The 24,906-nt window shown below is 39.6% G+C and overlaps 2 protein-coding genes and 1 long non-coding RNA gene across 7 annotated transcripts; 2 read left to right on the top strand and 1 right to left on the bottom strand.

Annotated features, from left to right (window-relative positions):
• Positions 1-1,086: 1,086 nt before the first annotated feature.
• tox4a (TOX high mobility group box family member 4 a) lies at positions 1,087-7,893 on the top strand. Of its 2 annotated transcripts, none has more exons than XM_023284527.3 (9): positions 1,087-1,563; positions 1,666-1,731; positions 1,843-2,142; positions 2,265-2,510; positions 3,596-3,934; positions 4,061-4,141; positions 4,239-4,946; positions 6,886-7,022; positions 7,105-7,893. In XM_023284527.3, the coding sequence occupies exons 1-9, from the start codon at positions 1,459-1,461 to the stop codon at positions 7,160-7,162; spliced, it is 2,040 nt and encodes a 679-aa protein (XP_023140295.2). In that variant the 5' UTR covers positions 1,087-1,458; the 3' UTR covers positions 7,163-7,893. The 2 variants fall into 2 exon arrangements, with proteins under 2 accessions (XP_023140295.2, XP_054870673.1); XM_055014698.1 differs by having other exon boundaries at positions 1,846-2,142.
• An 886-nt stretch (positions 7,894-8,779) lies between these two features.
• Positions 8,780-14,123, bottom strand: LOC111577991 (E3 ubiquitin/ISG15 ligase TRIM25-like). 3 transcript variants are annotated; one of them, XM_023284545.3, is made up of 8 exons: positions 13,979-14,123; positions 13,536-13,808; positions 13,095-13,412; positions 12,850-12,918; positions 12,674-12,758; positions 12,506-12,595; positions 11,439-11,495; positions 8,780-9,697 (listed from the first exon to the last, which is right to left on the bottom strand). In XM_023284545.3, the coding sequence occupies exons 2-8, from the start codon at positions 13,797-13,799 to the stop codon at positions 9,219-9,221; spliced, it is 1,362 nt and encodes a 453-aa protein (XP_023140313.1). In that variant the 5' UTR covers positions 13,800-13,808; positions 13,979-14,123; the 3' UTR covers positions 8,780-9,218. The 3 variants fall into 3 exon arrangements, with proteins under 3 accessions (XP_023140313.1, XP_023140314.1, XP_054870676.1); XM_023284546.3 differs by having other exon boundaries at positions 13,536-13,813; positions 13,979-14,117; XM_055014701.1 differs by lacking the exon at positions 13,979-14,123 and having other exon boundaries at positions 13,536-13,967.
• Positions 14,111-18,965, top strand: LOC129349894 (uncharacterized). Of its 2 annotated transcripts, XR_008603078.1 has the most exons (3): positions 14,123-16,336; positions 17,456-17,604; positions 18,465-18,965. It is a non-coding gene; the product is annotated as an uncharacterized LOC129349894 (long non-coding RNA). The 2 variants fall into 2 exon arrangements; XR_008603077.1 differs by having other exon boundaries at positions 14,111-17,604.
• Positions 18,966-24,906: the final 5,941 nt, after the last annotated feature.

Genomic DNA, 24,906 nt, shown 5'->3' on the forward strand with positions numbered 1-24,906 from the left:
GCCCCACCACAGTAAAGGTAGGCCTTTGTTGCTTTGTTTAGTTTTAAAGTAATTCTTGAATTCTTTGACTGAATTTCCAGACTCAATCCTAAGTAGCACTATTACGGCATATTATTTTCTGATAGAGCTTGCCATCCAGTCTAATCAGAAACAGCTGTGACAGACTTTTCATACAGGCCACATGTACAACAAGTGTTTGATTTCACTCGGCTGTAAAGATCTTAAAACTGTTCAGAAAAGTGTCAGAAAAGAAATACCTCATAACATGACAACACAACCATAATAAATGAATGTTTGTAAGCATTGATTTGATCATTTGAAGGTGACAAGACTTCAAAATACACTACGTTAGGTTGTAAGGTTAAGGTATGAGTTGAGAGAATTTAAATTACTGTATTTTATGTTTTTAAAAATGTCATTAAATAATCACAAGCTGTTATTTTAATTTAAGCTGATATTTGTAATATCACGTATAGGAAAAAAATGAAGGTCATCAGTATGGGATAGTGTTTTATTCAATATTTAAAATGTATGAATAAATACATAAATATATAAATATTCACATGGAATAAATAAATGTGGCTCTGAAATAAATGTTCAAATAAATAAATATATATGGCATTAGAACGTGGAAGTTCCCTGAAATATAGAATGGAGTCATTTGAAAACGCAACTTAAAAATTCTAAAAACTATTTATTTAAATGATTACATATACATAGCAACTTTTTTCATTACCGTGTTTATATTATTTTTGAAAAGGTATTTATTTAATTAGTTGATATTAAATAAAACGGCATTCTTTACATCTAGTGTTAGTTTTAGCATTTTCTACTTTAGGTGAGAATGGAAATATGAAATTCTAATAGTACACAGGTTGTTTCGATCGGCCAAACAAAAACGTTAAACGGACAGAAATCATCGTAAATTAAACACTAGTTTCAACTTTGCTGGTTACATAGGGTTGTTTAAACGCTATGTCTTGAACGGTACATAGCTAGCAAAATTATAAAGCACACAAGCATTTATGGGTTTGACTCGGGGTTTCGAGTATAACTTTATTTTTCCGACGACCTCTGAATGCAGCACCAGCGACAGCCGGGGGCTCGGGGAGGTGCTAACAGCAGCAGCAGCAGCTCTCCGGCACATGAGTGGGTTTGTTTTGGGCCTTAAGAAAACTTTGGCCCGCGGGGAAGATAGTGCTCAGTAATTTTCCCACATTTGGATCATTTTGCTGCTGTCGGCCTCACATTACCCCACCGTCCTAGTTCCCCCAAGGGTAGTTTAGCATCATCTCTTGGGCGTTATGCTAACCTACGGTGTTTAGCTAGCTAGCTAGCTAGCTAGCTGCTAGCATCTCGAGTTCACACACAGATACTTGCCCTCAATGGGTAAATTTTAATATTTAAACAAAGAATACAGCGTGTGTGGTAGTTTATTTTTGAGCAAGTTAATTAAAAATGGACCTTAATTTTTACTCCGACCTCTCGGACGGTTGTGCTCAAAATGTTGATTCTGAGTTTTTGGACTCCCAGGCGTACGGTGGATACTCAGAGGAGAATAAGGTAAACTAGCATTCAGCCTGCACTTTCCTGAAAGAAGTTATATTGGACTGAAGAAGCTTGAAGATGCTTGTAAGTTAGTAAAACGTTAACGGTCTGTTTCAGTTTCCAGAAGGCAGCGACAGTTACCTCACCATCAGCGGCGCGGGCCATCCTTTCCTGTCCGCAGAGGTGAGTGAGTTCTCTGAAGCACCGTGGTAGTGCACAGCAACACTGTTTATTGTACACACGTGTGTCTGTTCATCAAGGGCTGACCTGTTATTCTTTCTCTTTCACTTACAGCAGACATTTCACACCCCCAGTCTCGGAGATGAGGTCTTCGAGATCCCCCCCATCTCCCTGGACCCAGGTTCAGCTCTGAGCATCAGTGATGAGGTGTCTCACTTCGAGCTGACAGATGGCTCAGACGGCACCGGAGGACCTTCAGGCTCCCGGAGTCTTGTAAGCAACCTAGTGGTGGAGGCCAACGACCCTTCCTTTGCTTCCACCTTTGTGAACTCTTGCCCTCAAGGCCTGGAGCAGATGAATCTCGGGACAATGGGCCAGGCAGGAGGTGGAGCCCTGCTGAGCTCCTCTGCACTGGTGAGTGTCGTACCTGTGGGCCCTTACACGGATTACTGCTGGGATTGTTTAAATGTTCATTGATGCAGTTAAAAGCTGTGTGCAAGAGGGTTTATTTTCTAAGAGTTGTAATCCCTCTGCAGGAAATGGGGAACTCCAGTGGCTCACATTTCAGCAGTTCCTCCCCCATGACCATTGACGTTCAGCTTGGTGACATCGGTCACGGCCTTTTGGGGAGCAGTCAGCTTTCCACTATTAATCCGTCGGTGCTGGCACTGGGTCTCGGAGGGGAAACCATCAGACATCATTCGGGGACGCCTGAGCAGCCGCTGTCAGCAACACCATCTCCCGCTGGTTCTTTGCAGGATGAGGACATGGATGACTTCAAGGTGAGGAACGACGCTTGAAGAGCCCAGCGTCATTGTCTGGATGCACCGCTCACAACCACTCGTTCAACAACTTTTAGTTTGTGGTCCATACTGCAGTTATATGCAAGCTACAATTAACTGTATGTAAAAGTGGTAAGCTGTTAGTTTTCTTTCAGAAAAAGATTGTGATGGGGTGCAAAAAATCAGGGACGGACATGTAGTGAGGAAACAGAAAGCAAACACGGGTGACCAAGACAAAGTTTTACAAAAGTCCATATCTTTGCTCATCCAGGCGAAAACGCTACCCTGGAGTTTTCAAACTAAAACAGGGCCAGCAGCGTTTCCTAAAGTCTCGTTTTAGAAGTTCTAAATGCCAGAGTAGTGTGGATGGTGGGTGTAAAAATCATACAAAAAAAAGTCCAGGCTTTTTAGGAGAATGGTCTATGGATTAATTAGTCAAAATATTTGGGTTCCACTGTATCTGTCGTAAACCAGTCCCAGAATTCCACAAAATGAGCATTATGTCTGTGGTTAAGCATGGAGGTGGAGGTATCATGTTGTGGGGATAGTTGAAGGATACATAAATGTCAGGTCATCAGTCTGTAAATTGAAGTTTAAGTGCAGCTAGGTTATACAACAAGACACTGATCCCAAGCATCAAAGTATGGCCACTTCTGAATGACTCGAAAAGAATAATGTTGAAGTTTTTGGTGTGTCCTGGCCAAAGTCTGGACTTGAACCACATTGAGATCCAGTGGCAAGACCTAAAAAAAGCAGTTCATTCTTGCACACCTTGCACTAAATCAGCTCTGCGAAGAAGAGTGGGTCAAAGTTTCACCACAGCAACGTCAGAGGCTGTTTTGTTGCAGTTATTAGTTTTAAAGATGGCAAAACTAGCTGTTAAGTTCAGATGAAATGGCTTTTTTTTGTAATTTAGGTACTGATGGTCATTTAACATTCACATTTACTTAGTTTGCCTTTGTTTTATGTCAAATTTTGTTTGGCTGTTTAGTGTGAGATATACACAAAATAGAAGATGTAATTGTTTCACTGCTGCTGCTAAAATCTGCTCTTCTGTCTCTCCCGCTTTCCTTTTCTCTCCTTAGAGGAGTGTGCTGGTGGACTCCCCCATGTCTCTCTCCTCTTCCTTTGTCTTCTCCCAGATGTCCTCCCACCAAGCTCCCCCATCTTCTGTTTCCACGGCTACAGCCAGGAGGGGTGGGGGGAAGCCTGTCGCGCTCGCCTCGGCGAGTGTGGCAGCGGGCGCAAAGAAAGTAAGGAAGAAGAAAGATCCCAATGAGCCACAGAAGCCGGTTTCAGCATATGCATTGTTCTTCAGAGACACGCAGGCGGCCATTAAAGGCCAGAACCCCAATGCCTCTTTTGGGGAGGTGTCGAAGATCGTGGCCTCCATGTGGGACAGCCTGGCTGAGGAACAGAAACAGGTAAATGCAAATGTTTATATCCTCACAAAGGAAAATGTGTCAGTCTTGTGGGGGAAAAAAAATGATTGTTGTAAACTGAAAAAATGCTACTTGTTTACAACTGTGTTGCTTTTTTGTGTCCTTTAGGTATATAAGAGAAAGACAGAAACAGCCAAAAAGGAGTATCTGAAAGCGCTTGCAGCTTACAAAGCCAACCATCTGTCACAGGTGAGATTGTCTTCTCTTTTAGAGGAAAACCAGGTGATTGTGTATTTCATTCAGCTAACTTTTCTAATTCCTATACATATATCTGGTCTGATCCCAGACTGGCACTGAGGAGATGGAAACTGCCCCTTCACCTCCTCCATCTGCGGTTGACCTGACTCCTGCAGCGCTCCCCTCCGCCGGTCACCAGGCAGTTCGCTCGGCTAACAGCAGCGTGGAAGAGAACACTATTACCAACATTTGTGCCTCCAACATCATCATGGACGTCCCAGAAAGGGCCACTCGTTCCCGCACAGGAGCAAACAAGGCCTCCGTGCCTGCAGCACCTCCAGCCCAGACCATCACCAAGATCATCATCCCAAAGCACATGCTGCAGGGCGGGGGGCAGGTGGTGACCGTGCTGCCTGGAGGGATCCGCGCCTTGCAGCCGACCCTCGTGGTCTCTGGTGCCTCACGTCAGCCGCCTCCGCTGCAGCAGATGCAGAACGCGCCGCCTCCGCCTCGGCTCCAGCAGATGGCGCCAGCACCTCCGCCCTTACAGGCCAAACCCCGCGAGGGAAGCAGCGCACCGGGCCACCCTGTCACCGTCACCGCTACACCTCCACCTCCGCTCCAGATAAAAATAGTTCCTTCCTCAATTCAGGGCAAAGAAGCCCTGCCAATAATAGTCCCTAACACAGCGGCTGCATCATCGACAGCGACGACATCCACCCAGTCTGCATCGGTTGTGTCTGTGCAGGTAGTGAACTCTGCTGCGACGTCGGGCAATGCAGACGAGGATGTCGTTGCAGAAGTGCTGCCATCAGAAGTAAGTGGATTCTAACTCAGGCCACATTTATTCACAAATAACTTGTTTATCTCAGTTTGATTATTGATTATTGGCAGGATGAATTTAGTTTCAGACAGTGTCAAGGAGTTGTCATAGCAACAGTTTCCCAACACTGAGTTCAATGTAGTTACCTCAGGTTATGGCTTTAGCCAATAACTATTTTCTTATTAATTAATCTACTAGTTAGTTACTTGAATACCATAATTTCCGGACTATTGAGCGCACCTGAATGTAAGCCGCACTCACTAAATTTAAAAAGAAAAACATTTTTGTACATGTATAAGCCGCAGGGTTCAAAGCGTGAGAAAAAAGTAGTGGCTCATAGGCCGGAAATTACGGTAATTGTTTTGTTCTGTGTGCAAATATAAAGATACAGCAAAATCTGCCATCATGAACTTTCACCATTGGACTTTTTATGTTTTTTTAATTTCTTTTTTAGTTTGTGTAATTAATTTAGCTACACTGATCTACATAAATCTGAAACCAAAACAAATCCACAAATTGATCTAAAGTCCTTAAAGTGGCATACTGTCATAATTAGTGCAGCCATTCACAAATTTACTGAAGTGTAATTAAAGTATGATTAACTATGATTTTACAGTTTTTAAGTTGGATAAACACCTCTGGTTTCTTAAGTTCTTGTCTAAAACACCATCCTGAACTCAAAGCAGCATTCCAGTCTAATCTGTAAACAGTTTCTTATTTGGGGTGTGAGTCAGAGCAAGGATGCAGGAAAACATTAAGAATATGTCACAGCTGTAAATCCGGCTGTGTAAAAGAATGTGTGGGAGGCTACAGAAGCTTATGGTAGCTCTAAAAGAGAATTTTCAGCAGCTAGACGAGCCACAGTGCACAACAGTGCTGCCAGAGATGACTGTGACCAGAGGCATTATGTTCTCGTTTTGTCCTATTCTGGTAAACGCGATATGTCAGGAACACCTTGAGAGAATTTCTTCAAAACTGGCACAAACCTTCACTTGAACTCAAAGGCACCATCCCAGTCTCCTCCCTATAAGGCCCAAACACTAAACCCTCACATACTTTACTGACGTCACAGCTGTAGTGTGAGAGTTCATGAGGGCTCAAAATGGCACTAAAAAGGAGCAACACATAACCATTAAAAAAAAAAAAAAAACAATCACTTGCAGTTAGATTAGGCACTCAGCTGATCTCTCCCTGTTTTAGTTACAGATTTAAACAAACTGAAAGTCTGGAAATCCACCAACATGTTGAGAAACTGTACAGATATTTGACTGAAAATAAAAACAACTCTACAAACATGCAATAACTTATCAGCAACCATCCTTGCAGATTTCTTCTCGTCACCATCCACACTTGCCTTGTGTACACTTTATTTTACGAGTTATTTTTATGGCCATTTTTGGCTTTATTAGACAGGTTTTAGTTGAGAGACAGATAGGAAAATAGGGGGAAAACCTGCAGCAAAGGGCCGTGAGCCAGAATCAAGCCATGGCTGCTGCGTCGGGGACTATCGCCCCTGTTTATATGTTGCCTGCTCAACCAGTTGAGCTATCTGGGCGACAAGGCTTGTGCACATTTTGACAATGGCAGTACAACCGTGTCCATACATCACTTATCTCACTCTGAACCGTGGGCAGGTCCCTCAGGAAAGTCTGCAGGTATGCAGACTTGCAGAAAGGGCACATAAAATATCCACATCAGAACACACATACACACCTCAAAGAGTGTGGAGTGTGTTTTTAGGCATTCCATGTTTTCTTTTCTGTCTGTTTTAGTCACATGATGCACACAGGAGTTAGTACTTGACTGCATAACCGTTGTTTGTGATGACAAGAGTGGTCTAATACTTTTTTCCATGACTGTAGATCAATGTACAGAAAACACTGAGTTCTGATATTAACGGCACTCCTCCAAATCTTTCCTCCTTTTTCTCCAGGATGAGATGGAGGTGAACGGGTCCAGCGACACGATGAGGAGTTTGTGTGTGAGGGCTGGCTGCAACAACCCAGCAGTAGAGAGTAAAGACTGGGACAAAGAATACTGCAGTAACGAATGTGTGGCCACTCACTGCAGGTATGTGGGAGTTAACGCCAGCGTTTCTGTGTATGTTTTCATTAAAGAACTTTTCTGAACGTGATTTCTTTTTGTTTTTCAGTGATGTTTTTAAGGCGTGGTGCTCCATCAGGAGTCAGAACATGGGAACAGTGAAGTAAAGAGTAGCTGCAGCCAATCACAACAGAGAGCACGTTTTTCAGTCGGAGATGGTGTTACTAGCTGACGGATGGAAGCAAGACTGATGCAGTACAGAAATGGTAAAAACACATTTCCTAACAGATACGCGAGAGTCACAGTTCTCACTATTGTGTACATAAAGTTTAGGTTTGACAGTTGCTTTATTTCAGAAAGATAAACAATAAATCCTGCTAGCATAGAGCAGAATTAGGACATCCCGTGCTAGTATGCTACAACATGAGTGTCTGCAGTGTGGATTTTTATATAGGGTGATGTTTGTACACAACTTCCGGGCAGGCATCAAGACACTTAAAGGCAGCTAGAGGAGTATGAAAGATGCTTAAGACAATGATAATCTAGTTCTCTTAGGTTATAGTTGTTTGTATAGGACAAAAGAGGACGGATAACATTTCAACTTTTTTACAGCAGACATTATTGCACAGTGTTCATCGTCCTTTTGTGTACATCAAGGTTTCAAATGTTTGTGTTTAACATCTCTTGTATGAAGAACCAACAACAGTTTCAGTTTAATTTAGCAGAGAATGCCTTAGTTTGAGGAAAAACTGTTTGTATTTCTGTATAACTTGTTTTGTACTGACAATAGTGGCCTTTCTTGGTTGATTATTGCCTCATTATTTTGTAAAACATTCAGTTCTAAAGAAAGCTCAGCCTTCATGTTTTCCTAATAAATGAGCAAAATTGCTCAAATGTTTTTTTTTCTCATGCTATGTCCGTTGATGTCAGATTATTAAACTAAGAAACTGAATCCATTCTTAATCTGACCAAAGAAAAATTGGAACTCATAAACAGTTAAATACACCCAGACTTGATTCAAAACACTCAGGTTTTCACTACAGTTTTACCACTGTAGCCTTAATTAGTCTGGCACGACCAGTCGGTTATAGTGGCTAATGTCAGCTGGTGTTAACAAGCTTTGAAGCTAGACTATGCAGTTTAATAAAAACAGGATCTTTAAATTGGATTTCCAAAGTATAGACTTAAAAATGTTCTGACCACATTTTCAGAAACGGAGAAATGAAGAATAGTCATTTGATTGGCATTTCAAAATCCACAAACAAAAAGGCATTTGTTGTTTTCCTAATCGAAAATCGCAAATCCAACCTTATAAAAGACTCGGTTTTCTCTCACTTCTTTGCATCCATCCATTATCTATACGCCACGTAAACATCATTAGGGTTGCTGGAGTCTATCCCAGCTGACTTAGGGTGAAGGCAGTGGTCACCCTGGACAGGTCACCAGTCTATCACAGGTCTACATATAGAGACAGACAAGCACACTCACATTCACACCTATGGGCAATTTAGAATCACCAATTAACCTAAGCATGTTTTTGGATTGTGGGAGGAAGCTGGAGTACCTGATGAAAACCAACACATGCAAACTCCACACAGAAAGATCCCAGGCCGAGACTTGAACCGGGAATCTTGTAGCTGTGAGGTGACAGTGCTACCCACAGAGCCACAAATTTTCATATCGAGCATATTTTCTATCTGCAATACTAACTGAACTAAACAGTGCCTCTTTCTCATTGCCTTCCACACCTCCATTGTGCTAAAAGACGCACAGCAGTGTCTACCTTTCACGTGTTTTCTCATTTTTATTGATAGAAATATGATAAACAGAAGCTAAATCCAGCGATTCATAAATGTCACCATGGCGTAGTTTGCACATTGATCACAGGAATATTGTTTCACTTTTTTTCTCCAAAGGCAACAGGGATGAAGAGCTGCTTTGGGTGCAAAAACGACGGTCAGTTTTGGAATATCTTCAGAACTGAGTCAGTCATAGCTTTGTGTTGGATTCTTTAAGAATGGTCAATTTGGAAGCCAGCAAGCCCAATCTGATATACAATTTGTATTAAATTACATTTATACTGAAACATTTAATTTAATCATACGTAAATGCACTTGGCAAAATAAAAGTATATTCCTGAGGTGTTTTTTTGGCTTTGGTCTCGACTCTCAGACACGTTCTCCTCCAGTCTGATTGTAGTCTGTATGCTGTGACACTGCAGGATTATTTATCTACATGACGAAGCCACAGACACACAGGCCGAGTCAGTTCAGTCTTGAACTCATGCAGCTGCATGATGGTGGAATCCACAGCACTAAATGTGATGCTGCCTTCCTTAAAATTAACCATCACTGCTATTCGGCTGCTCTGCAAAGTTTCAGACAGAGCCGTTTTTCTATTACCATGAACGGCAAATAGTTTGCCTTTGCCACTGTGCGTAAGGCTCCAGGACTCTGCGGTGTCTCCAGAGGCGCTGCTGTCCTGGATGCTCCTGTAGGACACAGCGATGTTCCAGGGGCCCTCAACCTCCACCTCCCAGACATGAGTCCCGGAGGAAAAGCACTCGGAAGGGAGGACCAGCAGGGCTTCATCAAAGCCACTTTTGGGATATTCCAGTTGTGCTTTGAATGTTTCTGCTGTTTTGAGATGAGCAGAGTCTCCAAGGAAATGACTGACAGTGTCCAGGTCCGACATGAGGATTCCTGACAGACAGACAGAGCATTTTATGTAAATGTACATACACTATATTGATGCACACTAAGTTATAACACACACCCATACACATTAGTGACTATATGACTCTTTGGATTGTAGGGTACTGAGTGTTTTGTGGCATGTTCGGTTGAAGACATCTGACTCTAACGTGAGGCTAAACTCCAAGCAATAAAATCTTAATTTGGTACATTCAGTGGTTTTGCTGTTGCGGCCTCAGTCTGGTGGCTAATAATATTCAGCCAGTTTGGTGAGTTTACAACAGGTTTTCTATTTCAACCGTGAGATTTAGTTTTTGCCTTCATTTTCTTGATTAGCTGTTTAGTGAAAGTTATCAGTGTTCAGTATTTGTGTACAGAATTTGATCTCAATAGGGATGTCTGATATTGGCTTTTTTGCCTATAACCGATATGCCGATATTGTCCAACTCTCAATTTCCGATTCTGACATCAACCGATACCGATATGTGTGGGCTATTTAACTAATTTTTGGTAACATCCCATATCTCCTGTTGTGGAATTAACACATCATGCCTAATTTTATTGTGACGCCCCATTGGATGCATTCTCAAATGCAACAAGGCTTTCCAAATGTAAACATTGTGCAAAATAAGAAAACTACTCACTTAAGTTATGGAAAAAATGTCATTTTATTCTTTGTATTGTCCATCCCTCCTTCCCTCCCTCCCTCCATGAGTGTACTACGATGTGGAAACTACACTGTCCAATATTGAAAACTGCACATTTCTCTGAGCTACAAACGATGCTTCAGGCTAAAGGTGAAGTGCAAAAAAAGGACACATTTTAAAGTGCACAAATACAAGCAGCCTGTGTCCTTAGCCCATTACTTGGGCTAATGCAATCATTGAAATTATAAACTGAGCTCAATCAGCACTGCTCCACATGAGCAACAACAAATGCCAGTAAATGTCACTGAAATCCAGGCATTATTTTATTTGTTTCATGACAGGCAAACCCCGAAATTGACTGATGCTACATTTCTATGCCGATAGCGGGCCGATATTATCAGACATCCCTAGATCTCAAGTATTCATTTCTGTGCATTTTCACAATACTTGAAACTGTCTGAATGCATGTTATCATTGTTGGGGTTTTGTTGCATGTTAACACCATATGTACTGGTTTTAAAAACCCTTTATACCATTTTTCAATACTGTCATTTGCTAGCTGTAGGACTGACAGATATTTATTCATATTCAGCTTATTCTGGATTCTCATTATTCTCTAACAGGGACCTAAACTGAAGTCATGCTGTAATTATTGAACAAAAACAAGATGAATGACAATGTAGTGATGCTAAAATAAAAGTGGAAGTTTGACAATAGTGTTGCAAATAAAAGTTTTGCTGCTCTAATATTCCTTTACGGAAGATAAGATGGAGAAGCCTTGGTAGAAAAGTTGGTAGAAAAATAACAAATTTTCTGGATGTGAGGGAGTCACAAAAACCATGTGGATAATATCAGAATCATGATAGCACAGGAAATAATAGCTCTCAACCAGGATACTTATGAGCATTTAAATATATTTACTGTGTGCTTTTCTGACTGTAGTATGATACAAGAGGTAAAACTGTGATTTTCTATACTATTAGCATTACTATAAAAGTGAACAGGAAAAACGTTGAGCTTCAAAATCTTAAAATGACGGCATCTCCAGCAGGTTAATCCAACACAAACTGTACTGTATGTTTCATCAGTTTAATCCTTCATACCTTCATCTTCTGTTCCCGGTTGTTTGTGGCGTTTCATTCGGTGATCAACCATGAGTTCTATGTTGGGAAAGAAACAAAGTTGTTTAGACTTTTGAGTGAAATAAATATTAAGTGACAGACAGGTTTGCCCACATCTTGGCTCTGCTCCTGAAAAGGATTCCTGCTGTACCGTTAAATGGAATAGTAAAACAGACTGACATTTGAGAAATTTAAACCTTCCCTGCCAAGAATTATTACAATCATTGTTCTGCTTAGACAGAGATCAGAATACAGCGGTAGGATGTAAGAAAACAAAGGACAGTTGATGCAACTGTGCCACCTGTCATGTTTAACTGACGGCTACAAGATGAGGATGTCTCATCTTGTTAAATGCCTGTTGCCTCCTCTCTCCTTGTTGTCTCTTCCTCACCTCTTCTGCTCTCTGGTGGGAGGGACTAAAGGCCTCTACACACTGCAATTTTAACAATCTTCTGAGTTCACAGCTTGCTACACAGGGAAACTACCTAAACATGAAAGGAGCCCTCACCCTTGTGACATTTATGTTTGGAGAGAAATCCCCCCAAAAAAGGAGGAGGAAAATATGGACGTGTCCATGGCTCAGAAAAAGAGACCAATTTGGGATGGCAATTTTGCAGAGGGAGCTTGAAGTAAGTACTTGTTAGCATCTAATGGCATTTCACATTAGCATTTACTGCTATGGTCTGTCCTTTTCCAACAAAACACATTTCTTCTTTGTTTAAATCCCACATACTTGTTCTTCTAAGACACATGGACAGAAGTCAAAGATGTATAAACTGGTAGATCAGAAGAGAGTAACAGAATGAAGGGAGAAGACCGAGATCTGCCACATAAAAAAATGATCCCCAATCATAAGAGGCTCAATTGGTAGAGCAGGTTGTCTCTTAATTGAATGTTATATTCATATACCAACTACTACTAAAAGAAAAGTTGAGATGTCCTAAACAAACTGGACAAAAGCTGAGAACCAAAATGCATTACTACTAATCTAAATGTTACTGAATTCTCTGTTGTCATTGTGTCAGCAGGAAGCAGTGGGGACTTCTTACCTGCAACGGTGGAGTAGATGTGATGCACACGGTTCTGCTGCTTCTCCAAGGCTTCTGTTAGCGTCTGGTTTTCCAGAGAGTAGTTGTAGGCTGGGAAGAAACAGAAGTCAATGAGTTTGTACTTACAGACAAGAAAAAACAAACTAGTGCCGCTCAGTATTCTCGTACCATAATACAGAACGATGAACCAGAGAAAGAGCAGGACCACTGTGACGCCGTTGAGGCACGAGTCGGCAGGTTTTACCTTCTGTTTCTGGGTTCAGGAAAATATATATTATTAAATATGCTGGAATAAACTGTAAAGCCTTTAGAATCAGATGCCGAGTTGAGGAAACATGGCTCACATTACGTCGAAGGTCTGTAGATTCTGTAATTTGCTGCCTCAGTATTTGGAAGTTCTGGTCCATGTATTCCTGTTAAATACACACACAGTATAAACTCCTCAACTTTAATCTCTAAGCTTTTATTTTCTCTTTAATATGAATATTTTAATTATTGATGCTGCTGTCCTTTGTAAAATTGGCCTTATTGATATCATGATGCCCTGAGTTTTTCTGTGTAATACAGCGTGAGATCTTATTTAACTCACAGTCAGCTGCCTCCGCAAGACAGTGGAGGCCTCAGTGGCCACGTTGAGCTGCTTGATTTCCAGGGCACAGATGTTGCAGATGTAGCGTCTGGAGGAGTTGCAGTAGTACCTCAGAACCTCGTCCTTGTGCTGTGAACACTTCCTGTCCAGGAGGTCACCCAGAGGCTGGACCAGGGGGTGTCCTATGAACACCGGCAGCTCCAGGTGGTCCCTGACGTGTTCTGTGCACAGTGACACCTCACACTTCAGACATGTTTTAACGGCCAGAGTTTCTTTTGTTGGGCAGCAGTCACAGTGCACACATCTTGTCTGCTTTTCCTGCAGAGAAAAAGCAGATATTGACATGTGAGGAAAGATGTTTTAGTCATCTATCCTCTACATCTTTCAAGAGATAAGATTAAAGAGATTGGAAGTTTTTAAAAAATTGTATTTCTCTGATACCCTCCTGGTCTTGTTCACCCTGAAGTTCTCTGCGATATTGGACAGCGCATAGCTCTTCTGTACCCAATGTCCGTCCCTCTCATCGAAATGTGACCTGCAGTCTGGGCAGACTAACTGCATCTCTGTGGCTTGATCCTTCAGGTTTTCCAGACAGTCCATACACAAGCTGTGTCCACAGGGCAGCAGCCGAGGATCTTTTAAGATGTCCTGGCACACTGAGCACATCAGCATTTCCTCCAGCCAAGTTTCGTCTTCATCCATCATTGTTGATTCCTATTCTTCAAAGAGTGACAGTGAGCATACAAGAGCAGAGAGGATGGAGTTAACAGCAGAGACATAACAGCACTCGGCTGCAGCCCACTGTGTTATTTGTTTTGAATAAACCATGAACCTTAGTACAACATTGTAGATGTATAGCCACTAAAAGTTTATTTAATTCCTACCCTGAAAACCAAAAGTGAGTAAAGCCTTCAGTTCTGCTCGTTGTCTGTCTTCCTTGTACACATTGCTGAAAGTGAAAACGGTTCATTTGTGCTTCCTGGAGGGGCGGAGCTTAAGAGGAGGATTCTGTTAACTGTGTAGCACCCTCTTTCAAGGGCTCTGATCTAGGGTGACCAAGTGTCCCGCTTTGTGCGGAACTGCACAGCATTTTCATCCCTTTTTCCACGTCCCACCCATTGAGATGCTGTCCCGCATTTTGATTGGCAGCTATAATTTTCAAAAGTTTAAACTCTAAAGGACAGATGCTAGGAGTTTTGTTTTTTAACTGGCTTTTTTCTATGTTTGTCAAACAGCGCAGATGTGCGATCTCAACCAGATGAACCTGTCTTGCTGCCGCACTTTGTTGTCAGTTGCCGTAAATTGTGCCAGTCGCGACCGGTCGCGACACACCGCAAAGCAGACACAAACACTAAATTATGGATTTTGGCGGAGATAATGGAAAGTACAGCAAAGAAGAGGAGGTGCAGCTTCAACAAAGACTGGGAAACTATATATCACTGGGTGAAGCCGGTGCAAGGTGATTCTCAGAGAGTTTTCTGTGAAGTTTGCCAGAGTTCGTTTTCCGTTTCACACGGTGGGGAATACGACGTGAAGCGACACAGTACATGCGAGACCCCCCCTCAGCTTTGGTAAGGTGTCCCACACTGTCCCACACAAATATGCTCTTTGTCCCACAATTGGTTTATTGAGATCTGGTCACCCTACTCTGATCTGAATACACCATTGTAATTTCAAAATATAATACAGAATTACAAATTATTAGCATAATTTTTCAATTTTAAATACTTTCCAGGTCAAGTGTGCACATACTGCCATGACTTGAGGTGATTTTTAACTGGTTCAGAGCCATCACTCATGAATATATCACCTGTAGGTTTCTTCAGAGTTAGTCCAGGTGAGCTGAAGACACCTGTGTGGGTGTAACAGGACTATAACACTCTTAACCTGACCTCAGGTTGCTGAATTGATAACTGCCATCGACTTATTTTGAATGAATTACAGAACAATGTCACAATCTGTGCAAATGTGTCCATTAAATTACATTTCAAATATTCTTATTACTTTATAACAGCTTGATTATATTGCATTGTACTTTATTTGTAAAACCTAGTGACTATATAATTTGCAACACTTGCTTTTTATTCTGTATCCTCCTCAAGATTTTCTAATTGGCAGTGTTTACTGATAGACACTGAGTCAAAATGTATGTAAAAATCTGATTGGCATTAAAACACATTCAGATTCTGAAAGCACACCAGTATAGATGTAAGAAAGTTAAATAATGTAATGCGCTTATTTAGCACCTTATCATACACAGAGGTTATTCAAAGTGATTTACAAGCACATGTGGAAAATGAAATAATAATAAACGTGTTGTTATAATAAAAGATTAAACTAAGTAAAACAATGCAGACAAGATAGATAAAGCACACACAGATTCATAGAATAATTAAAACTGACTGAATAAAGCAGGTAAAAATAAAACCACGTACGACATAAAAGTGCACAATAAAATAGCAACGAAATTAAGTAAAATGAAGTATGTCGTCGAGGTTAAATGTAAATAGCATGGTGCTCTTCGTGACCACAGGTTTGACAGTTTGCTCCTCGACTTGACATTGATGACAACAGCAGCTACTGGGTCCGTGTACGGATCTGGTAATTGGATTTTCCGTTCTGAAACGGGTATTGAAAAACAAAAAACGAGTGGTTATTTGATTTTCGTTTTAAACTACAAAAATTAAAATTGAAATACAAGGCGTTTTTCCTTTTCATGATCAAAAAGGGATATACGATTTTTTTTTAAATGCTCTGATTTTCGTTTTATATTTAGAATAACAAGAAAGTAAAATCAGTAAGAGACAAACGAAAAAAGGTCAGTTTTTTTCATTTTCTGAGACCGGAAGTGGTCATCAGCAAGCGTGGAGCCAAACAGAGTACTGTGAATAGACTGTACATACATTTTTTCGTGAGTTTTCATGGTCAAAACGAGAGATCAGGTGGCCGATCTTAAAATAAATCAATATTGATTTTTTTTTTTTGTAGAGCGTTAAAGTTTTGCGAAGCCAGGGGGCGGGACTACTTGATTGACAGCCCGGTCTGGAATGATTGACAGGTCCTATGGAGGAGGCAGCAGAGACTCTGCTCTCCTCGTTTGGATTAATTCTGATATAATAACTGTTGGTTTATTTATCAGTGAAGCAGCAGAACATTTTCCACAGACAGTTTTCCTGCCCGTTGGCTTGTTTTAACCAGTTTTCTACCTTCGGCTGATTCTACCAGCAGACACTGATAGTTCGGTAAGTAAATGTTTATTTTCGTATCGGTGCCGCTTTTAATGCACTTTATATGCAGCTTTAGTGTCAGATATAATGTGTGCCATGCACTCCAGATGTTGGTGGAGTTTGTTTCAGTGTGTGTTGACCAGAGAAGAGAGTTAGCATAGTAAATATTAGCTTTAATGTTAGCGATGCTAACCGAGCTAGCTGCTCAGTCGTAGCCTGATTAAAGCTAACGTAGCATCAAGCTAATGTGTTGAGTTTCATGTAAACAGCTGAAATGTGTTGTGTTCCTGTTATGTGGTTCATTAAGTTCATAAAACTGTGGCTGGTTGACATTAATGTAACGTTCAGGAAACTTAAATGTGATTAAAACAGTAACGTTAATGTTCTAGTTGTCAGTAACCAGCTTTAATTTGACACTAAAACAGACTCTGATAGTTTTAAATGACATCAGTTTCATTAATTTGTTGAAAATTGTCTCATTTGTTGTTGTGATGTTGCTGCTGATTCATTAAAACCAGATGATCCATGTTGAAGATACATTTAGTTCTAGTATCAGAAGTACAAGAAGGAAAATGGAAGTTTAGTTCTGCTACGTCAAAGATTTAAGGAATAAAATAACTAAATGAGTCTTTATGCCTCAAACTTTATTTTACAATAAAGAAATAATGAAATAATCACAGATAATAAAAATATAAATAGCAGAGAAAACCTGAGAATAAGTTCCTGAAAACTCTGTGAAGGAAAAGCAGCTTTTTATCCTGAAAGATCAGAATCAGCTCCAAAATCTGCATCTGACAGCATCAAGAAAAGAAAAAAGAAAATGACTTCTTTCTGATCACATCTGTTCCACTGCTCACAGTCTGCTGCTGACATTCTTCACATTTATAGTCCACTTTTAAAAGTTCAGCAGACAGGTGCTCTGCTTTGGAGTGTGACGATGTCGTCCGTGATGTGGAGAGTGAAGTTTCTGTTTCACCCACAGCGTGCTTTAGGGCAGCCGGGTCGGACTTGATGTTTGAAATACTGACCGACAGCTCAGATTTAACTGTCTGTAGTTCCGTTTTGATGGGTGTTAAACTTTCACTCAAAGCCACCAGGAGCTGGGTCTTTAAAATCACCGCTGTCTCGTTACAGAGTGAAACTAGCAGTTCCTCCTTAAAGTCAGAGATTGCAGCATCTGAGGGCCTCTTCAAAAGAAGACGTAGTTGATGAAGGCGTTCTGGAGCAGGACCAGAAAGACCACAACCAAGCAGCCTTGAGATCTTAGGCAGCGTCTCCCTCAGGTGGGTGTCAACGGTGTTCACGGTCAGGTCTGTGGTAATCCCGTCAAAAAACAAAACAGAAAAAAATCTAGATTATAAATCAACATGTAACCAAAGCATTCTGTGTATAACGCCATAGTATAGGATGTAGTTCAGAAAATGTCAAAGTATAGTATACTTTTCAAGAATAACATAGTATGGCCTGTAGTTCATAGTATAGCTTGGCAAAAAAAAAAAAAAAAATGTCATAGTGCAGTATATTGTCAAAATAGTATGTTATTCAAGAAAACATCAGAGTGTAATATGTCATCTAAAAAATGCCATAGAATAATAATTTCATTGCACAAGTATAAGTATAGTAATTTTCAAAACGGTTCAAATTCTTAAAATATGTTGCTAAAAAATGACAAAAAAAAACTAGAATAAAAAAAACCTCATAGTAATATGTCAATTAAAAAAGCCTATAGTATAGCGTGTCGCCCAACAAACATCATAGTATAGCATGTCACTCTAAAAACATCACAGTATAGCCTTTAGTCCACAGCTGTCAGTAGGTGAGGAGCAACACAAAAACAGTCCAAACGCTGGTTTCCAGAGGGTTAGATGAGTATTTATTTGAAAGAGTAAGTTTACAACAACACAACATGTGAGGGGGTTAAAAGCAAATGGGTGTTAGTAAAATAAAAATAAATAAACAGAACTAAAAGTGAACTTCATGTTGACATTGATAGGCATTCCAACCAGGTACAAAGTAAAAGATAATCAATAAGGGAAAAAAAACTCTTCCTGTTCACCTCTTCAAGCCCAAAAACACACCGCAGGAGCATCCTAAACTAAAACTACCAATGGGTTCCCTGTTTTCCTTTCTGAACAATTCAAAGGTCCCTCTCTATCTCCCCACACATCCACCAACCACTGGAACACATCTCCAAAGTTCTGCCGGGCCAGCTCAGCTTCCCCTCAGAAGAAGTTCCACCACCTGCCAGATGAAGGAGCCTTTTGAGAGGCAGCTGGCATCGTGATTGGACTGTACTTTGGTCTGTTCCAATCCAGCTTCAGCTCCAGAGACGGCAGGCGGGACGAGTCAACGGAGGCCGGATGGACGAAGGCATGCAGCTGAGTACAATCCAGAAAACAACAGAGGAGGAGTGCAGGGCCAGAACACACAGAGTAGCATCGTATGTCTCTTAGAAAACATCATAGTATAGCCTTTGGGATGAAAAAACACCATCATATACATCATATATTGTACATATAACAAGTCAAAGGAAAGAGACATACATTGTAGAATTGTAGTAATTGTGGGCTGACTGATTTACTGATTATCAGTATTTTATTTTTTTACTGATTTACAGTAATAAATAAATTTTAAAATGGCGCTACTTTGGCTCTGAGCCTTTATCTACCTGTGGTCGCTCTGTCTTCTGGAGTGATTTGATTGGTTATACGTCACAAATAAAACTCCTTTAACTTAACATCTGTAAACAAAACAAAAATGTATCAACAAAGTTTTCTGTTAGAGTTTGTGTTCTTCTAAGTTTAACACCAAGATTTTAAATACTTTCATTTGCTGCAAATGAATATCTACTCCAAACGTCTCACTAATAATCATTATCAGCCTTAAAAACCCACAAACACCCCTCTATACTCGACCACACTTAGTACAGTCCGGTTCCCCCTTCTATAAATCTGCTTGGAATCTTCCACTTCCTGTTTGTCAAAGTGGCCTTCTACCTGGACAGGTTTTGTTGGAGCTCATGCAACAAACATTTTGGGTAACTGCACTTTAATATGGATGGATGACACTGAATTAGAGTCTGTTTTAATGAGACTGAGTTAAGATGTGTCGCTTTGTCATTAAATAGTAAATTATTTCTCAGAATTCACAGAGAAAAGTCTGAAATGTTTGCTAGGTTAGCGTCCCACGTGTACTTTGGCTCAGCTAAAGCTAACTCTCTCCAACTTCTGGATCTCTTGAGTTGTTTGTTGTTAAAATATCTTGCTGGAGGTGCTGAAGCTCAGAAAGTCTGAGATGTTTGTTCAAAATAAGCTCATTCTCAAGTCTGATCTGAACTGTCCTCTTTTGTTTGAACTTTCCCTAAACTTAGGAGTTAATGACAGAGCAGCACATCCAGACTCAGTCTCATTTATGTAGAGATTAAACTTCAGTGTCATTCATTGATGTTAAAGTGCAGTTTTTCAAATGATTGTTGCACATGCTCCCGACCAAAGCAGTCCAGGTGGAAGACGATGTGAAGAGAAAGCTCCAGAGGATGAATATCACACATTTACATTGGAAATTAATGTCCTTTAATTAGACATTGTCATGCAAAAGTTGGATTTCCCGTTAATATGTTCAAATCTTTGTTGTGTTTTGTTGATGTTGGTTTCGAAAATGTTTTTTGACACTCGGCCCCAAAGATTAAAACCTTTTATGATTCACAAGCTGCAACAATTCACACATTATCAACTATCTTTCTGAGTAAACTAAGACAAAAAGTGAAAAACTGCCTGATTCCTGCATCATGAATATAAATCTTTTTGGTTTTTATGACAGTAAACTGAATATATTTGAGTTTGACATTTTATAAACCAAAACAAGAAATGAATTACTGGAGAAAACAATCAACAGATTAATGGACAAAGAAAACGTGTTTTCCAACATATATGGCTGAATTACTCCAACATTACAAGATACATACATTTTTAATTCAATTTTATTTATATAATGCCAATTACAGGTCAAATTGTCTCAAGACGCTGTATTTTTATATTTTTTTGTCATATTTAAAATATGACAAAGTAAGAAATGTAAAACTCTTGACTAATCCAATTTATTATTTGGTTTTTAAGAGACTAATCGACAATTAAAATAACTTTCTCCACTAAAACTAATAAACATGAGGTCAAATAGAAGGAACAGTTTTAAATACTGCAGTCCCACGACGACAAGAATAAAGTTTCTCAACAAACTAAATCTGCTGGTGGATTCCATTAAAGTTCTAATAAATGATAGTAAAGTGAGATTTGTGGTGCTAAAAATCTCAAAGTAAAGATATCAAGTTGAACATCTGGATGGAGGTTGATAAAAGTTGACCTCCCTTCATTTCTCTGGAGCCGACTCCATGGATTTTATGGATGGTGGTTAAAGACCTGCTCTTCTAGTCGTCATCCTTCTAGTCGCTGTAAAAAGTCACTCCATCCTGGCCGACTTCAACATCTCTTCATGACAACTTGTTCTACCTCGAACCTCGGGGAAACTCAAGAAACTCGGGAAAACCTGTCGAGACTCGAAGAAGTCGTGGAGACTCGAAGAACTCGTCGGGCGGCGGAAGGTGTGGTGGGCGGTGGGGGGAGGTGGGGGAGTAGAGGGGGGAGGCCGCCACCCACCTCCCCGCCTACTCTCCGCCCTGACTCCACCCAGACTCCGCCTTAGCTCCACCCATGTGGTCACTTGAGGAACTACGATGCCAAAGGGACGACGAAATCATTTCTTTTCATCTGATCTGTAGCTCAGTGAGTTAAGGATTTGCCTATGGAGCTGCAGGTCGCTGGTTCAAGACCAGACCCTTCTTAAATTTTCTCCAAATTCTGACAAAGACAAACAAAGAAAATTGCCAGTGGTGGGTCTTGAACCGGCGACCTTCCAGTTGGCAGTCTTCTTCTTATCCTCCTGAGCTACTCGCTCAGATACTAATTCTTCATTTTTTTGCGCATTTATCATCTATTTTTTGTCGTTGTCGAGGGTTTTTTTTTACTTTCTCTTTTCTCGACCGTTTTTCTCTGGAGGTTGGACTTCAGCCTTTGTGCTGGAGGGTTGAACCCTCAGTTCCAAGACTTTCCAAAGCCTCCACACCTCCCGAGTCCTCAGGACCTGAGCTTTCACACAGTCTGAGGGCTGAAATTTTGTAAGTCCCACAGTAGTTCTCTGTTAGTTTGAACCTTGAGACAGTCTGAGGGCTGAAATTTTCTAAGTCCCACAGTAGTTCTCTGTTAGTTTGAACCTTCAGACAGCCCAAGGACTGATATCTTCTAAGTTCCTGAGTAGTTCTCTGTTAGTTTGAACCTTCAGACAGTCCAAGGACTGAAATCTTCAAACTTCCTGAGTAGTTCTCTGTTAGTTTGAACCTTCAGACAGTCTGAGGACTGAAATTTTAAAAGTTTCTCAGTACTTCTCTGTTAGTTTGAACCTTCAGACAGTCTGAGGACTGAAGTTTTAAAAGTTTCTCAGTACTTCTCTGTTAGTTTGAACTTTCTGGTTAACAGAAACCTTAAAACTTGTGACCATGAGTCTTCATTTCACGTTTAGACCATTGATCTGAGTTCTTCTCAGACTTTCACCTGTGGGTTTTTTAGAAATCCTCAAAAAACTTTGATTCTCTTCACTGAACAGTAAAGTTTGTAGAGATCAGAAGGTAACATTAGTTTGATAAATGCCTTCAACTACTAGTAGACTTTATCTGGAAATCAGTTTTCTTAAATGAGTTCTTAGTAAATCTGTCCACAATCAAACCAAGAACATAGAAAGAGGAAATGTTTGAAGAAACAACTTGATGTTTTCATTTCAGACTAGAAAACGCTTTGACGTTTATCTGTTTTTGCTCTTTTGATCGTTTTATTGTCTCTTCTGCTTAATTTGATCTTCTAAAGTTTAACTAGTGTCTTTTCAAATGTTTTGTCTTTAGTTTGATTCTTCTTAAATGTTTAGTTTTGCTCTTTTCTCACCTTTTATTCTTTTCTGTCTGATTTGATTTCAAAATGTTTTGTCTTTTTAATGTTTGTTTTTTCAAACATTTTATCGGCTTGTTTGAAAAATTTCCTTTTCTTTCCCCGTGTTTAATTTTTCAATTAAAACTTTAAGATTTTTCTTTTTAAATGTTTTACCACCTTTTAATGTTTAATTTTCTTTTTAAATGCTTCATTGTATTTTGTTTAATTCCTAGTTAAAATTTTATTGTCTTTAAGATTTAATTTTGTAATTAAACATTTAATTTCTTAATTAAATGTTTTGTCTTTTTAAAGGTTTAATAATCTAATTAAAATGTTTTGCATTTTTAAATGTTTAATATTCTTGTTTAATTGTATTTTTTAAATGTTTAATTATATAAAATATTTCATCTTTAATGTTCAATATTTTTGTTTAAAAAATTTTGTTTAATTTCATAATTACGTTTTGTATCTTCTGTTTAATTATCTAATTAAATATTTCATCCATTTAATATAATTTAATTTTATTTGTTGTATTAAATGCTTTTTTTAATTTAATTGCTATTTTTTTAAGTGTAGTTTATTTCATTAATATTTTTTTTCTGTCAAGATTTTAACCCCAACCTTACACATAAGACAAACCCTTAAATCACAATGAAAATACTTCTGTTGTCACAATCATGAGTTAGTCAATTATTCATTTTATCAATTCAGCTTTATTTGTTTAGCACCTTTCACACAGATGACAAAACTAAACAAGCACAGAGAAAAAAACTATGCTAAAACTATGATTAAAACTCAACATATTAAAAACAAAAAAACCCCAAAACATCGTAATAAAATATGTTGTGGCCAGGGGATGGAGGGAGTTTATTGAAGTCTTCTTGGGCTCACATGGGAAATCATTTAAAATATAAACATGATATTCAGTCTAAGGAAACTGCAGAGCGACAGAAGAACCAACAATATCTCCTGTTTTCTCCTTTAATGAGTCGACTCTTCTTGTGCTTTCAGACCAAAGAACTACAGACTCTTCACAACCTGCTCAAACTCTTGGTACAGGACCTCACCACACGGGTCAAGAAGGTTTCCGTCTCATTTCTACTCTGAAGCTCACCTTCTCCTGCTCAAACTGCTGACAAATGTTTCTGCTGCTCTAAAGTCTGGTCTCCAGAACTTCCTAAAAACTCTCAAAGTCTCTTCTGCTGCAGGTTGCTTTGTAGAACTGTTGCAGAAAACCTCACTAAACCACATGGAGGGGCCTCAAGATAGTCGTCCAAATGAAACCATACAAAAACCAAACTAGCACAACCCAAACGCTAAAGTCTCCTGCAGCCTACCAGAGAACCTCTGAGAACAGAGAATCAGGACAGGAACTCTTACCTTCTGGACAACCAACGTTGGTTCTCAAACAAGAATACAGAATGTGTCTGACCAAAAACCTCTGAAGACTCACTACAGCCAAGATAAAGACACAACTCAGCTGTACCAAATCCACTAATCACTGCACACATTAGCACCATGTGCTAACTGGGGCTAAAGAACCACATTTACAACTATCCAGTACAAAGCCCTAAAACACACCAGGAAACACATTAAAGTCTATTTTACTGCTGGAAGCTGCAAGCCAACGCCTAAAGAACAAACTAAAGCAATGAAGCCAAACCCAGTTCTGTGGTGAAGAGAAGCAGAGGAAATGTTTGTCTGCAGCTAAACAAAGCAGGAAGACACTGAGCTGCTCAGGTGTTCCTGATAACACCAAGCAGCCACCTGGACAGCCAATAGGAACACAGCTTACTGGAAGTCCAGAGGGCTGGCTTAGTGAAGGAAATTTAATTTAAAGTTGAAGCAGAAAGTTAACAAAGAAAGTTGAAAACCACCTTCTGATACCTGAAATCTCTGAGTTTTCACACAAAGAATGCCTGAACATGTCAAACTGGTTCCATAGTAGAATCCAACATATTTTGGATCCTTGTGGAGAGTTTAATCTCAGAGTTTGTAAAGCTATTGAGTTTTTAGAGTCACATGGATTGTTTTGACATTTAATAACCGAGTCCAGAAAAAAAATTACAGTTGTGGATTTCTGTCATTTAGTCTGGACTAAACAAATAACAGCAGCATAAATCTCAAACGTCATTATGAGGAGTCTGGATTGAGGTTTCTCACTTGATAATGATCAAAACATGAAATTGAGGTTGATTTAAAGGAATATTCCACCCTAAATTTGGAAAGAAAATTCTTGTAAATATTTTCAAAAAATGAGTAAAAATCTTCCAAAAAAAATCCTAAAAATATCTAAAGTGACTACATATATATCAGTAAAATTTCTAATATTTTCTTTAAGAACATTCACAAAAAAATCAACCCAAATCCAGCGAAATTCGCCTGGTTTTCTTTTGGAGCTGCTGTAATGGTGAAATTTCCCCACTGTGGGATCAATAAAGTTTATTTTATCTTATTTTAGAGAATCAGAATTTTAGAGATATACAGTCATGGAAAAAAATCATTGGACCACCCTTGTTTTCTTCAGTTTCTTGTTCATTTTAATGCCTGGTACGACTAAAGGTACATTTGTTTGGACAAATACAATGAAAACAACAAAAACAGCTCATAAGA

This window comes from Amphiprion ocellaris, chromosome 10, assembly GCF_022539595.1.
Source record: "Amphiprion ocellaris isolate individual 3 ecotype Okinawa chromosome 10, ASM2253959v1, whole genome shotgun sequence".
NCBI classification, from domain to species: Eukaryota; Metazoa; Chordata; class Actinopteri; family Pomacentridae; genus Amphiprion; species Amphiprion ocellaris.